The sequence below is a fragment of the Cariama cristata genome, unplaced genomic scaffold (genome assembly GCF_000690535.1).
Source record: "Cariama cristata isolate BGI_N322 unplaced genomic scaffold, ASM69053v1 scaffold12269, whole genome shotgun sequence".
Classification (NCBI taxonomy): Eukaryota; Metazoa; Chordata; class Aves; order Cariamiformes; family Cariamidae; genus Cariama; species Cariama cristata.
Window position 1 is genome coordinate 20296 of NW_009635333.1, and position 15889 is coordinate 36184.

General features: G+C 39.2%; 1 protein-coding gene across 1 annotated transcript in view; it reads left to right on the top strand.

Annotated features, from left to right (window-relative positions):
• The first annotated feature begins 333 nt into the window (after window positions 1–333).
• Window positions 334–15889, top strand: part of PRKAG2 (protein kinase, AMP-activated, gamma 2 non-catalytic subunit) — a 33552-nt gene continuing 17996 nt past the window's right edge. The window contains exons 1-2 of the mRNA XM_009707504.1: window positions 334–442; window positions 15447–15528. Coding sequence (XP_009705806.1) covers window positions 371–442; window positions 15447–15528 — 154 coding nt within the window. The 5' untranslated portion in view covers window positions 334–370. The remainder of the gene's footprint in view (window positions 443–15446; window positions 15529–15889) is intronic.

A 15889-nucleotide genomic window follows, 5' to 3' on the forward strand; every position in this document is an offset into this window, starting at 1 on the left:
ATTGGCTTCCTCTGTACATAACTAGAGTTCAGATGCATATTCCAGTAGTTTACTGTTAGAAAAACAAGATTTTTAAAAATATAGCTCTTCAGTACAGAAGTCCTTTCTCATCAAGGAAGAACAATGCATTTTGTCTTTATTCTATTTAATTTGAAAGGAAAGATGAGTCTGAAATGCAAAGTGCAAAACTATGACTGTCCAGATCTGAGAGTGTGAATTTGAGTTTTGCCTTAGGGTTGTCTTTCTGCAGTGGTGTTCAGTTGCTTTGGCATGTTTTTTACTTGTTTTTTTAAGGTTATTTAAATAAAACAACATAATGTTTTTACTTGCAGCACTTGAAGAATCGGAAAGTGACATTTATGTGCGATTCATGAGGTCACACAAGTGTTACGACATTGTTCCAACAAGCTCTAAGCTTGTTGTTTTCGACACTACGCTACAAGTGAGTATTCTTCTTTCAGTTTGCCTTTGCTTGCAGTTCATTTTTTTAAATGAGTGTTTCCTGAGTGTTAAATGAAATTTGATTTCTTGAAGAGAAATTCTCCCATAATGCTGTTCTTTGACTGTACAAAACCATATTGTTTCAACTGTATCTTTCATGTTATATTAGAGGAGGAGCTGGGGGAAGACTTCCTAGCAGAACAGACAGAGAGGATATAATTTGTTTTGCAGTTGGAATCCCTGTCTAAAAAACTTTCAGACAAGCCCAAACTTATTGGCTTCTTCATGGCTATCAGAATTTGCATAAAGACATTTTATGTAAAGATCCATGTGTAATAGCTAAAGAGTATCCAGGTGTTTTGAGCCAGTTCATGCTATATTGGTAAGATAATTTAGGACTAAATGGATGGCTTAATTATGCAAATTATTATATTCTCCAGAAAATTTTTGTTTTCAGCTTCTCATTTTGCTTTTAATCAGTAAATCATCTGCTAGACTCTTGGCTCTGTCTGAAGAGTTTGTTTGCCAAAAGAAGGCATTAGCTGCCTGCTATAGAAACAGACTAATCTGTTCTGCAGTGTGGTAGCAAGCTGTGGCTTTCTTTTTGTTTCCTGGATTTTGCAATTGGTGTTTTTTGGCTTGCTTTCACTTTTGTTTGTTTCGGTGTGTTTTTCCTTTTAAAGATGCTCCAATTCTGGCTTAACTAAACCCATTAAGTAATTTTGGTCTGGAATGTACTGTTCAATTAGATTTCAGATTTCCACAGTCAGAGGCAACCATGTAATAGATACTTAGTCCCAAAATGTTCACAGAACTGTCTTGCGTATCAGATAATTGTGTATGATGCTAGATTGAGTGCTAGGATCTAAGAGGTGGAAAGCCTACATTGCACAACAAGGCAAAGTAATGGGGTGGATCAAGAGCACTGCACATGTATTACTCTATTTGTACAATGCCCAGCAGCATCCTTCTTGAGTTCTGCAGCATGGCTAAAAGCACTGGAGCTTCAGTTACTGCTCAGTACAAAAAAAGCAACCCTATAACCCAGTCCCAGCACTGGACTTTCTTGATTATCTGGGCACCTCGCTACTGAGGAGTTTCCTTCATCTCTTGACTCTGTTTAGACTCTGAGCGCACTGAGGCTTCCATGTGTTGGCTCTGATACGTTGGCTGAGTCCTTAAAGGTAAGTATCCTATCCAGTAATAGTATTATGTTAAGACTTGAGCAGGCTGTGGTTAAGGTTCTGCCCATGTGCCAAAGGACCTTCTGTTGCTAAAATGATCTGGTAGCCAAGAAGGCAACACTGAATGTAACAGTTGGTCACCAGTGCCTCCTGGGAGATTATTTCCTCCTTTACCCAGAAAGCCAGGCTTCTACTGGAAACTTTTTATCCTTAGGCACCTTGGTATCAATGGAATAGTCACTTCACTTATCTCCCTAGGGTTCTTCCATGTGCTTTACTGGATGCTGGATTTTGTAGTGAAAAGACACCTGATCTTTGATTAGAGATGGGAAAAGGTAGCCTGTAGTCTTAGAGGAAGAGCTTTCAAGCACATAGACATCAGTCCTACAGAGTTTAAATGTTCACATTGTTGATTTTCTTTGTGTATTCCACTTCTTGACTGTTTTGATATAGTCTTTCAACTGCATCTACTCTTGCATTTCAACAGTCACATTGACTCTGTGCAAGCACTGTAAGCTCTAATGAAGAGTATCTGTTGCATTTAGATATAATACTAAGGAATGTGGCAAAAAATATTCATTTTCAGAGATTTCTTTCTCTGTCTCAAAAGCTTGCTTCTTTGGGAAGTTGATTATGTTGACTTTTTCACCATCTCAGAGGGGAAAAAGTTCTGCAGTTTTTCATTTCTTCTGCCCAAAAGAGAATGACTGTCAACTCTGGACTAAAAGAATTCACACTCCTTTGACCTGAAAGGTCAAATTTGGGATGGTAGTGTTTACTGTCACTTTTTCAGCTCTTCTCAAAGATTATTAGCTTCCTTTTGATTCCAGGGCATATTTATTCTCACACTGTGAGATAATCTGTTGGGAGTTGGTCACTGCAGCTTGTTGGCATGACCCACAACCTCTTGAGTTCTCAGCTGTCAGTGGTCACCTCCAAAAAGGCTTGAGCTTGGTCACTGTTAGTTGGAAAGATGAATTTTCTTTATTCTGTCAACCAGTTAATCTTGGGGCCATTGGGGCACATCACCCATTACTTTTGGATTCCCTAGATCTCTTGATGAATTACATAAAAACATGCCAGATAGTAGTTTTTGTTGCTGGAGCAATCTTTGTGTTGAGATAATGCTATTGACGTAAAGAAGTTAGTTTCATCTCCAGTTGGTGAGCCAGTGTGAGGTAATAACTTGGAGAAGCAAAGTGTGAGTGAATGAAACTTGTGAATTTTCACCATAAGTGAAAACAGGCAACTTAATGGTAATGGAAAAACTTTTACCAGCACTCCACCTAAATTCCTGTCTTATTTGGGATCCCTAATGATGGTCATGGATTACAAGTGGAGAAGGACAAGGCATACCTTGGTCTGTGATCATCGGGTCATTCTCGGTCTGCTTCTCCAGGTATTTGAAAGCAGTGGTGGTAGAAGGTTGGTTGGTAGTTATTCATTCAGATTCTAGTATAAGACAAATGTGGGCCACATCTTGACCCTGGATTACTGCTGAGGAGGGTTTTTTTTTTTTCTCTAAACTGTGTTTTTTGGACTTTGCACCATTACATGTAATCCCAGTTGCATTACTCTTAATTTATAAAGTCATATTATTGTAAAGCAGTAGTCGTCTTCCAGCATTGGCACTGTCTTCCAACTTCACAGGTTTTGCAAAACTATAGAGTTATTTAAGAAAGCATTAAACAAGTTGATCTGAATGCTCCTCCTGGGTACACTGCTAAGAGGTCTTCTAAATACTTCTCTTCAGTGTTTCCCTTTGTAGTTCTTTACCTAGCACCTTGTATTAATGTTCCACCTTCAGTATCTTCAAAACATATTATATTTCTTCAGCTTGATCAGTAAGGCTGATTGCATATATGTCTGTCTGGAATATAAAAATAGAGTTGCTTTTTTAAAAAAAAAAAACAAACAACCAAACAGCTCAATAAGTACATGGTGGAGAATGTACCTAATAAGGGCAGCAGTCAAACAAAAACTTCTGAAATATTCTTTGTGTTTTAGTTTTTAATTTACAAGCTACTTATTTTCCAGTACTTCAGGACTTCATATCAGTTCTTATTTTGAAAATGTAGTACGCAGCTTTGAAACTTTCGGTGTCCATGAATCCTCTCAAACTGGGAGGATTTTGCAGATACTTGTCTTTGCTGGATCTGTTTCACCCTTGTGAAAAATCTCCTAACTTAAAACAAAAAAGCCTGGTGCCTTGAAAAAGTTCTCCAAAGATTTGAATTCAGGGTTGGCTATATATTTATTTTGGTTTTTTTTAGCTAGAGCTAAAACAGAATATATAAGGGCTCACTTCTTGCCGCCCTGAGTATAACCTAGTGGCAATCAACGGAAGAAGAAAAAATGGTGCTGTGTTGTGTTCTAATAGCATCCTCTGAAAGATTCTAGCGTTGGTTTTTTTGACTACAGTATCCCGTCTCCCTCTACTGGTCAGCAACCACAGCACACATCACATGTTTCTACCCTGGAAAATTATTCGTGAGATACTGTGGAAAGTATTCAAAAACTGTTGTTAGCTGTGGGAAAACTGGAGCTGTTAACTTAAATAATGTGGCACAAGTCATACTGCTGAAGCAACATCTATTCATAAAAGTAAATGTTTAGCCTCGGTGTCTTTGAGGGATTTAGTGTAAAGATTTGTAAGGAATCTTGTTTTCACCCTGAGTAAGAGAGGAGATGGTAAGGTGCCATTACACTGGAAACAGAGAGAAGACCTTAAATAGAAGAAATAGTAGCTAATAAAGAGCAGGAATTGGTTGACAGTCTCTTCAGTCCTGCTTCTTTCAGTCAGAAGTCATGGGGGCCTCTCAATTCCAGCAGCTACCAAACATCTTGCTGCTTCTAGTGCTAGCGCACCAGTCTGGTCTTGGGTGACAAGACTACACCTGTGCAACTGGCACCTACACTTGACTGTTGTGAAAGCAGTGGTATATCTCATGCATTTCTGTTAGGCACCAGATCATATGGTAGGGGAGAACTGCTGTGCTTCAGCTGGAGAATGTGCCACTTGGCACAGACTTGAGCAACATCTATACTAAATAAATAAAATGTACTGAGCCAAGGTCTGTTTAGCTGCCTGAGGCCAGCTGGCACAGCTCGGTTTGCCTTAGTTTAGGTTAGCTTATATTTCCCCCAAACCAGAGTATCTGTGTCTAGTCTGCCTACCTGAAATGGTCCCTAGCCTGTACTGAACCCTGAGAAGTGGCAGATATTGTCTGGGAGAGTGCTAGCTGGCACAGTTCCCTTGATTTAGACTGACAGTGGACTGTTCTTTTGTTATTAATTTACTAATACAGATGTAGCCTGTAAGTATTTGCTCCTCATAAGTATTAATGGAATCATATTGAACTCCACTTCAGTGCTGTGGCTTTTCCATGGCTGTGACCCATGAATACTCCTTGTTTGTGACAAGCCTCAGCTTTTTGCTTTTCCCAGAGAAGATGCTATCTTTGCTTGACACACATTAAAGAAACTTACTTTAAAGTCTGATCTGACCAGGAAGGGAGTCAAGAGACAATTAGATGTTATGAGCTGTCCTGTGAAGTTTGGGAAGTTTGACTTTCTGGATAGTGGGGAAACTGGGCAAGTTGCAACAGTGTGCAGCTCACAGTGGATAAACTGTCTTTCTAATTTCTTGCACATCTCCCAAGATGCAAACAATAGGAGAACAAACACTTCACAGCCCCTTTGAGGGAGTTAGGAGGGTTTTCCCATGAAGGGCTACTCTGTGAATGAGCATTCACTTATTTTTTTCTTCATTCTAATTATTCAATAAATGGATCTGGGTTATCTTTATAATAGACTTTGGGAAAAGGCTGAGCTGAATGTAGATTTACTGCTTACCAGCTTGTGTCTTCAGCACAGTATTTGAGTACTCTACAAGTATTAATGCATCTAATGTGACAATGATCTGGGGACATAAGGTGACATCCAGATCTGCCTTTACTTTCTGTTTGTTGGTTTTTAGCTTGTATCAGGTACATACAGTGATACAGCAATCTAATCTTGTCTTTTCCTTTGAAACTGATATTAATACTTTGAAGGAAAATAAGAATTTTAATAATTCCTGTATTCAATTCAAATGTCAACAAAATATAGCACTTTGTTCACATTCTATCAGTTGGATTAATTTTGTTTAACGTCATCTACTGATATGATTTCACTTTTTTCCTTGTTACTGCATACGTTTAATTGTGGTGTTTTCTTTAGAGACCAATACATTTTCCCTCTCCATCCTGAATTGTACTTGAATTATTAAAGGAAATGGCTCTTACCTAGCTTATAGCAGTCTCTGAAGCTTAACTGTATAAACTTACTTAAGGCCAGATTTTTGTCTGACCTTCAGATAAATTTATTAATTTGCTTTGGCTTTGCCCCCCTACATAAAGATGGGAAGGTTTACTTTATTTTGTAGCACAGAGCAACTAGCCCTCCAAGAGGAATGTAAAAGGTAAGTATAAGACAGGGACTTCACTGCTCCATATCAAGCAGAAGTCTGCAGTTCCAAGAGTGTTAGTGAATGTAGTGGCTGTGTCTTGTGAAGTTTGTATAAACTGTCGTGGGGTGAAAAGCTCTATCTAACCTTTGGCTAAATGATATTCTTACCTGTTAAAAGTAAACGTATGTAGCTTTTGCTCACCATGACCTTGAAGCTGTTTTTAAAGCATTTGTCCACCACTTCTTCATAAACTAATAAAAATAATGTTTATGTGAAACAGTCATTAAAATAAGCTTTCGGAATCCTAGAGACTCCTTCCTTTTGTATCCTGAAGAAATCTTGGACAATTGTGTGACTTGAAGGTTAGATTATTTAACCTTTCTGTTTAATGAAATTATCTAAGTTGGTAATAGACCAGATGTTGTTAGCACTAATGTAGGCTTTTGTCAGTAACTGTCACATGCTAGTAAGACCTCAAATACTTATTTTTCTATCACATAACTAGAAAAATCTTCTGGAAACTTCTTTAGTGGTTTAACAAGCTGGAAGTAAATATAACTTCTAATTTCTGCAGAGCATGCAATGGATTCCACATTAGAAGAGTGGAAGAGGATTTGTATTTCTCTTTGTTGTGCTGACTCTATTCAGTAAATGGATTTATTATTCTTGTTCCTTTGAGGTCATTCTTGACTGGGGTGTTGCCTCTCTCCAAGGTAATGAGATAGACCAGGCTTCCAGGAGGAATGCTCTAGAATCACTTACTTCCAGAAACACACAGCAGACTCTGGGTCTGCTGTCACAACAGAGTTCTCACGGCTTTACGAAAGGATTGACTGTCTGTTCCTTAATTGGCTTTGAGGTTTTTCCTTGTCGGAGTTGCTAAATTTTAAACTAATATACTGTCTGCATTTTTGAGGAGTGTGAACACCCCTCCTTGCTTACCCATCCCACAGAAGTGTAAGAGAATAATGTAATTTAGCTTTTAAGTGGCATGTGGGCTGAAGGAGTTGAGCAGGCCACATAAAAGCTCCCTTCGTTGAGATCAGGCTGGAATCAGTAGCATAATACGGGAAGACTCTTTGTTTTTTCAGAGCTGTTCCTGTTGCTTGTACACAACAAGCATAGGAACTTAATTCCTGCAGCTCTCAAACAATAGGAAGCATTCATTCTTGGATCTTGGAGGAAGATAATATGAATTCATTCTAGCAACTAAGCAGAAATTTCTTGGCCTACGCATGGTGTAGGTAAGGTCTTTATGCTTGGCTGAGTGAAAATCATGCATCATTCTTCTTGCCTTCCCCACCCAGCCACCACTTTTTGTGGTAAGATCTTAATCTGTGAAAGAATTTCTGTACCCTTTCCAATGCAGCTGGTCCAAGTGGCTCTGCCTATGAGGCTTACCTAATGTCTTACTCCTAGCCCATTGTGGCATGAAATCTAGCAGCAGAAATTCTTGTTTGAAGTGATTTTTTTTTTTTCCCCCACCCTCACCCCTAGAAAACAGCTGTGCTATTTTATTTTTTTTTACTAGAACACTTAGATTCCACTCAAACAGCTGGTGGAAGTATGTATCAGCAGAGTACCTTATTGAGATGGAATAACAGAGTTGACTGTAGTCATGGGTCAGCGGCTATCTAGAAGAGATCCCGATTAAATCGGCCTATGTGTAGTGTTGGAGGGAAAAGGAGAACCCTTAATTGCCAGCTACAATGTGGGCATATTGACATAGGATATCAGTGGAGCTCTTGGTTTGGTGTCTTCAGTTGGACTGGGACCTTTTCACGTGGATGTGGTGTGGGGAACACTTCTGCATGTGGACATAGTACCTGCTCTCTGGGGAGAAATCCAGAACATGTGCCTGCATACTTTAACTTGAGGATACTACCTATTATTTCTGGGGTTTGGCTTGGGTCTCCAAGCTTTCCATCAGCTCTTAAATGTTACTAAGCACTCTGTGGCCATTAGTTGTACATCATCTACCAAGAGTGTTCCCTTTCCATCTCCTGTGAATGGAGAAGAGAACTGAATTCTGATCTGGTTTCATGTAAGCCTTCCAAGATTCACCATGAGCTAAAGGAGCTGCTTGTGGAAGTTTGTTGGGTGGGGTTCTTCAAATGTTAAAACAAATATAGCCTCTTAGTTAATAACAGGTTTTTCCAATTTTTCTCTACTTGAGGGTGTGATAAGGTAAAGGAGAAAATTCTTCTCTTCAAGACCTGCTTGGCCCTTGCCCTAGGCGAAAGTCTTTATTGTTAAGTCCTTAAGTAACCTTTGGTTTTTTTAAAGGCAAAGGCATAGTCCTTCAAGGAGGAAATGCTGCTACCAAATTCATAGGCCAAAGAAGAAAATAATTGGAAAATAAATTTGAATGCCACAGTCATCATCCTGAGATGGTTGGTTGTGGTTTTGCATACTGGTTTAGTCCCTCCAGACAAGCCAATTTATAAAAACACTGAACTATATATATGCACTACAAAAGAGATTTTTAACTTTTCAAAGTAACTCTTTTACAGGACTGTAGTTTTCTGTAACTTAAAAAGTTATTTCGATTGGACATTACAGCTTTATTTGAAGAGGAAAAAAAAAAATGGAGTTGCAAGTTAATGTTTAATATCCTTCCCAATGTTTTCTTGGCCACTTTTTGGGAAGCATAAAGACAAAGCGATTAATGATCCCCTAAAAAAGAGAGCAATTCCTGTACTGACTTTAACTGCTTCCTGATATTAGGTGTTATCCCTACTGAAAGCAGTGTTTTTCAGTTTCCTCTTGACTGCTTGGAAAGCTGATGTAGAGGTTCTCTGGAAGATTGGTCCACCTCCCTGAAATTTGTTTGCTTCAAATCTTGTGTTTGGGAAGAATTACCTTATCCTCAATTGAAGGTGTTTAAATATGATTGCCACCTGGGTGTGAATTGCTTCAGAGCAGAAGTGCATGATGTATTTGGAGAATGTTTAGCTTGTACTGCTTTTATATTATCAAAGTGATGATCACAGGACCTGGGGATGAATGCTGGAGTCCTTGATTCCAATTTAGTTCACAAAAATTTTCAGGCCATAGAAATAAATCCTTTGAAGATGATGCTGACAGTGTGGAAGAGGATGGTTGCCCAAAGAGTTTTCTGTGACAAATTTCTATTTTCAACTTAGTATAGTGTTTTTTCTGTGTTCCCAGATACTGTATCACAAGCCACTGTTCAGGTGAAAATTGGGTGGTTAGCCTTCTCCAGTGGCCTGTATTGCATTACCTGGGATCCAAAGACTTTCAGTAAAGCTAAGAGTCAATAAGGGAGGAAAAAGACGGTGTGAGCACCTCCAGTCATTCTTGAAGAGTGTTTTTCAGATAGGAAAAGATTACAACTTGCTGGACCTGAGAGTGGGCTTGCACCCTATTTGATACTGTTGGTATGACTCAAGTAGCTACCTTGTTTTGCCTCACTGCTGGCTGTTTTGTCAAACAAGTACACAAAACAGTGATTTGCTTGTATGAGATCTGCCTTTTACAGCCTCTGATACAGAAGCAGTGCTACCTAAAATCCTAGTGAGGCAAGGGAGTAGCGAGGGAGACATGTTATGAATCTGTCTTATTGCAGCTAGATCGTCAGGCTTACCTCTCCCTCATACCCAGTAGCTGGGACTCTGCTTTTTTGTTGTGTGTTTTTTTTTTTTTTCTTCTCTCTTGAAGATCTGCCAAGATTTGGGCAGCCAGAGAACGTGCCCTGCTACTTATAGAAATGTTGGGCTAGAAACTGTTGCCCCATTCCTACATTTTCGCATCAAAAGCATTTGAAAGTTAGTCAGCTCATAAACACATTTAGACCAAGGGAGTAAAGTGTAGGTTGCCCAGTTTTTACGTAGTACAAAGGTCACAGCAGAAGCCTGATGGTTTTCCTGTTACAACAAGGACCGGTTGTACTACTCTTGGTCTTCTTACTTGGTAAGAACTATTGAAATGCAAGTGTTTAGCCTCTAAGAGAGACTCTCAGGGTAACTTTTTCTGGTGTCTTCTTACTCTAACAGTGCGAACAAAGTCTGTATTCTAGAATGACTTTGTCATATTTGCTCATATTGTGAAGATCTATATACTGTTATCCCTTTTTAAAATGGAAAACTTTTTCCCCTTTACAAGGGACCCATTGAGAAGCCACTGCATGCCTTGCTGTTTCTTACTTAGAGCATGTGAGTATGTGAATATGAGTTTAACTGTCTACGGTACTTGTTCAGCTGTTCTTACCCAATTTGCTAATACTGAATACCTTCCTCTTGCAAATTTTTCAACTACATATCGAACTTCGTATTTTGTTATGCTGGGAATGGTTATTGTTTTTCAGTGATTGCCTGAAGGATTTGGCCCACGTGTGAATTTTCTGAGATATGTGTTCCCTGTAAGTTTTGTATCACTTAAAAATCATCATGAGACAAGACTGGGAATTTGTCAGCTTATCCAGTGAAAATGACGGTGAATGCTCTAGCTCACCTCTGAGCATCCATCAATCAAGAATCGGAGGTGATAAAATGTCAAGGATTAACTGTGTCTGATACTGCTTTTATGGGAGTTCTGTGCCAAAAAATAAAAGGAGCTTCTTCCTCCAGATCAGATCTAGTCTGATCTGATAAAATAGACATTTCTTGGGGTTACATTAGGGGCTTTTCAGGCAGGTAAAGCTAATGCCCTGGTGTTGGCTTATGCAGTGAAATGTGAGGAAAGAGGCACACATTTATCATCTTGCCCTTGGATGGCAGCCATACCACGGAAGTTCTGGCAGATCTTCTAACACTATCTGCGCTGCTAGTCTTTTGCATCATCCTCTTGCTTGGTACTGACATATCTGAAGGTGTTCCATAACCATGTATCTTACTTCTGTTACCTTCCAGCTTTTCCAAGTTAACTTTGGCATTGAGACAATGGTGCTGACTTGTGCGTCTTTCAGCATAGTAGCATTCTCTACTCAGCACTGACCCTTTAGCACCAGGAACTGTGACAGCTCTTCTATCTCAACGTCTTGTCAAGGACAAGAACCTTTTTGCAAGGCAAACGAAACAAGAGATTGCAACAGCAGCAGCAGTCACCCTCCTTACCTTATGGGACAGTCCTGGGAGACAAGTTTGAAACCCACCGGTCACTTCTGCATGTAGTTACAGTTTTTGTTAACATAGTGTTAGGTAAAACAAAATAAAAGTGTGTGTATGTGTACACATGCTGAATTTTTGGAAAGGAGCTCATCCTCAGCTTTCCTTTCAGATGCTTCCCTCATCCACAGATGTTTACTTGAGAGAGCATTTCCGCAAGGGCCTGTACGATTACTGGTCTGATATATCATAATGAGGACTGTCCCTTTCAGTATTTTGTGTCAGTGAGGAAAAAGTTTTTTTCTGTAGTCTGGTGAAATCTTTTGTCTGATACCGCCGTTTCTGGTGTCACTGCCTGGTAATCAAGCTATTTTGGAGCTCACTAACCTCAAGGGACAGGATTTTCCAAATATTCTGCTACCTGGAAAACAGAACTTCCTATGTATGCGTCTAAATCAATCTTTCTTGGTAATGACTGTTATATTGGAAGAGGCTGTATCCGCCTTAAGACTTACAGTGAAAATATTTGAATGGTCTGCAGAAACGATGACCTCTAGAAGACCTGTATGACCTAAATTAGTCTGTTCTTTAAGGGGCAGAATGTTGGAGAAGGCACATAGCCACATAAAGTGTGATTCCTCATCTAATTGTAAATGTCTAGACATCTTACAGTCGGTGAGGGGGGAAATGGCATCTGTAGGATACAACTTAATCTCTGTCTAAGGCTGGTGAGTCATGCCACAGAAATGACTGTTTCCCCCAGTTGACTATGAAAAGATGTAGTCAATATGCAAGGTCAGCATATATGCCAGAACAACCTCTAAATTTGGGCAGATAAATCCCATTTTTAATGGTTCATTGTGTTTGTTAGGATCACTACATGGTTAGTAAGAACAGAAGTGCTTTGTTTAAAGAATGTTTGTACATGATGTTGAACAACAACAATCTATGGGATCTGGCTGATGAACAATGGTTTTGTGAAGGTCAGGCCAGTCTGACGCTCAAGATCAGAGAAAGAGCAACACTGGTGGGTCCAGCATTAACAACACTGTTGGAGGCCCGGAGATGGGACATGGTAGAGATCTTCAAAGGCTACAAAATATATATAATCTAAAAGGAAGGTCCTTGTGGGTATTTTCTGCATGAACATCACTGAAACATCTAAATGTGCTGGACGGAAGCCCAGCTCCGCACCCCAGTGCTTTGGCTGGCTACCAGGCAGTACTTTGGGCAACTGAAACTGGTAAACCACAGAAACTGAAGGAAAGTGTGAGTGGATGAGTGTACGTTTGTGCTTGCAAGCAGTTTTAACAAATAAGAAAGAAGTTGTTTTTTTGCTTTGTAATTACCTTACTTAAAGAAGAGACAAGTATTAATATTAAGAACTGATGGCATTGTTATTTTATTTGAAAGGTAACTGCAGAAGTTTCTACTGTAAAACTGAAAACGACAATAGGAATGTCACTTAAGCTGTGGTCTAGAGGGACAGCCCAAAGGGATGAATTCAAGTATTTCTTTACTAAATTTTGGTGATTTATTACATCAAATGTTTAGTATCCTCATACCCAAGCTGAACTCATTGTCTTTTATGAAGGATTTAAGTCTGAGGTGTCTCAGTACCTCTATCTGTTCAGCAGCCCTCAGTTTTTCCAAAATCTGTCTTTTCAAGCTGGACAAGATGACATCTGACTGAAGATTCTTGAGGTTCTTGTAGACAAGTAACTTGCAAATAAATCAAACAGAATCAGAGCAAGAGCTGATGCTTTGAGGAAACTTTCTTTTCCTTCTGAATTGTCTACAAGCTTAGCTTCTTGCCTAGTATATCTTTGGAATTCTCTCCTGAAGCATCATTTCTGCATATAAAATAATATCTTAATTTTACCATCTCGCCCATCTGAACATTGTGCTAGGTGGTGTTCTTTGGTGCTGCTGTGTCTGAGAAAGAAGTGGTAGCAAGAATTTGGAGGTTGCCTGAAGTCCTATAGTTGGCTCTCTACATCTTTTCTGCTGTGGGCATGCTTCTTTTCCAGGTTAACAATTACAGAGTTTGTAAACTTGCTTGAGGAGTTCTGTTGCATGATTATATCTGGAAGAAAGCTATTTCCCCCCTGGCTTTAATAGATTAGCAGTTACCTTGCTCTGATACAGCTTGAAGATCTTACTCTTGTGGAAGACTTGGGACATAAGTTGACAGTGACCGTTAACCCGTGTGATAGCTATTATTATGGAAAGATATCAAAGCAGAAGGCTCTCAGTTTCAGGCAGTTTGAGTGCACTTTCTTCTCTTTTGATGAAGAATGGACAGAGCTTGTTTTGCCCCAAGGTGGACTCAGTCTATGTGAACACGCTCCTGTCTCGTATCTGCTCCCCAAATAGCTCACTGCTGTTAGCTTTTGCTGCAGGAACTGTAAGTGTGATGCCGTTATGTGGGAACACTTCATGTGTCTGCCTGGAGGGTTTCTTTGCGGTTTCAGTCTTCCTTATGAGTTGGTGTGCTCCTGTGGTGGATTTGGTAATGTTTGTTTTGCCTGACGACTCCTTGTGTCAGTGAGGTGGCTGAATACCTCTGGGACCTTTCTACTTAACCATATTCTAGATAAATACTACGTGGCATGTATCTTACAGTCTTATTTATGATCCTGAGTATTTTTTTTTTCCCCATATGGCTTCTTCAGTTTTAATGCAGCTTAGGGATGGTAGTTGTTAAGCAGAACGTTATTCCCGTTTGTTGATGATATGGCAGAAGCATCCGTAAAGTCAGGAGGCAGCTTTGAGAACTGTCATCTGTGGAGGTCAGGAGGGTAGACTTGCTTCTCATGGTCAGAGAGAAAGCAGTTGGGCTGCATAGAGGTAGCAAGAAATGGATTTGAAATATGGATTGCTTTCAGAAGTCTAATCTTAGACTGGGGTTCATGTACAGTAGGATAACGCCACGTATTGGAAACATTCACTGCAAATTACTGAAGCGCAGACACAGGTGATGTGTTCTGGTGCAATGTAGAAGTCTTGGTAACTTTTCGAAATTTAAACTGCTACATTGTAACACTGAGTCTAAGTGGAGGTTCAATTAAATACATGAGACTGGCTATCATACCTATGGCTTTGCAAACTTTTCCAAGAAGGTTGTAGCTAACAATGGCAGACTTTTTTTTTTTCTTTTCTCCTCCCTACTTTTATATTTGTTTTCCCCTACTTTTTTGGATGCTGACTCCATTGACTGTGAAGCCTTTTTATTCCTGAATCTGTTGTGGAGAGGAGCCCCTTGACACGTAATTTAAAGTAGACATTTACGATGCCACTGTGTAATCATCGTCTGTTCAGATTGCAATCGTCAAGCAATTGCTACTTTCATGTTGTGTGAACTGAGGACCAGTTTCATGGATGCAGAGATACAGGTTGGCTGTGTCCTAGTTTTGTGCCAGGTTAAGACCTGGCCGAGAACCATCACTTCTGTATTGTGTTTTCCATGTGAAGACTATTTAGAGGTGTGGGCAGGACAGGAATGATAAGGCACTCAAGCCTATCACCAAGAGATTAGGATTTTGAGGTGCACTAGAGCTTGACTGCTTCAGAGAACTAATATTTACAGGAAAGTTTTTATTTTCTTTTGAGAATGACACTATAACCTTATAACCTCTGATTCAGAAATTGGGGAGGGTTAGTTTATTAAAAAATGAAAGGATTTGGTTACATTTCTTTAGCAGCAAAATAGGCTAGATAGTCTTTTTAACTTTCAGTTGTATTTAAAATAATCAGTCTCTTTTAATTTATATAAATCATGAGTAAAAACTGGAGAGGAAGTGGGAATTTCATTGTTTCAGTCTTTTTTTGTATACAGCTGTTGCTATAGTGAACATTAATGAGAATATAGCATAATCTTCAAATGTTAAGCTATATCCGTAAGCTGGACAATTGTGATAATTATGTTCATTACAGATTTAATCAATGTCATGATTTGGGGGAGGTATAACTTTTACAGATAATATCAATCCAGGATAAATTCAAGGTTAGCATGCATACCTTTTCAGCTGTATCAACTTACTTCTTCATCAGAGGCTTTCACATAGAATATTCACATAGCAAAACAAAACCAGAACTGCTAAGATTTTTTTTTTCTGAGCTTTTTAACCATTTTAGAAGTAAAAGGCTTAAGGTTTTTGTTTGTGTGTGGTTTTTGTTCTATTTTGAATACCAGCTACCTGTTTATACTGCGTTTTTTCCTAGTAACTGGGGAAACTCTTCTGTGGCTGTCTGGTATGCTAAATTAAGAGGAAAGATTTGTTTAGTTGTTCATTCTTTTTGCAGGTAAAGAAAGCCTTTTTTGCCTTGGTGGCAAATGGTGTGAGAGCAGCTCCACTGTGGGAGAGTAAAAAACAGAGTTTTGTAGGTAAGTAGCTCTAACATTATTCAGGATTGCTTAAATTTCCAGGGTGCTTTACTGTTGCAGAAGGTGGTGCAGGGCTAGCCATAGTCTAACATCCTAGACATATACTGGCAAAGAGTTTTGTTTTTTTTTCCTCCTTGTGAGGATGAAATGTTGCCAGCTTTCATGGTGTTGCTGTGCTTTAAGAATCATGACGATTCTTGTGAAACTTGGTCTCTAATATATGACTTTCACTGTATATTTAAAAATAGTGATCACAAAAAGGAAATTTGAAAATCGGAACTATAAAAAGAAGCATTTAATATTATAGTATCCTAATATACATGTGATACAAGCATGTCTTTCGCACGTTCTTAGTAAGGGA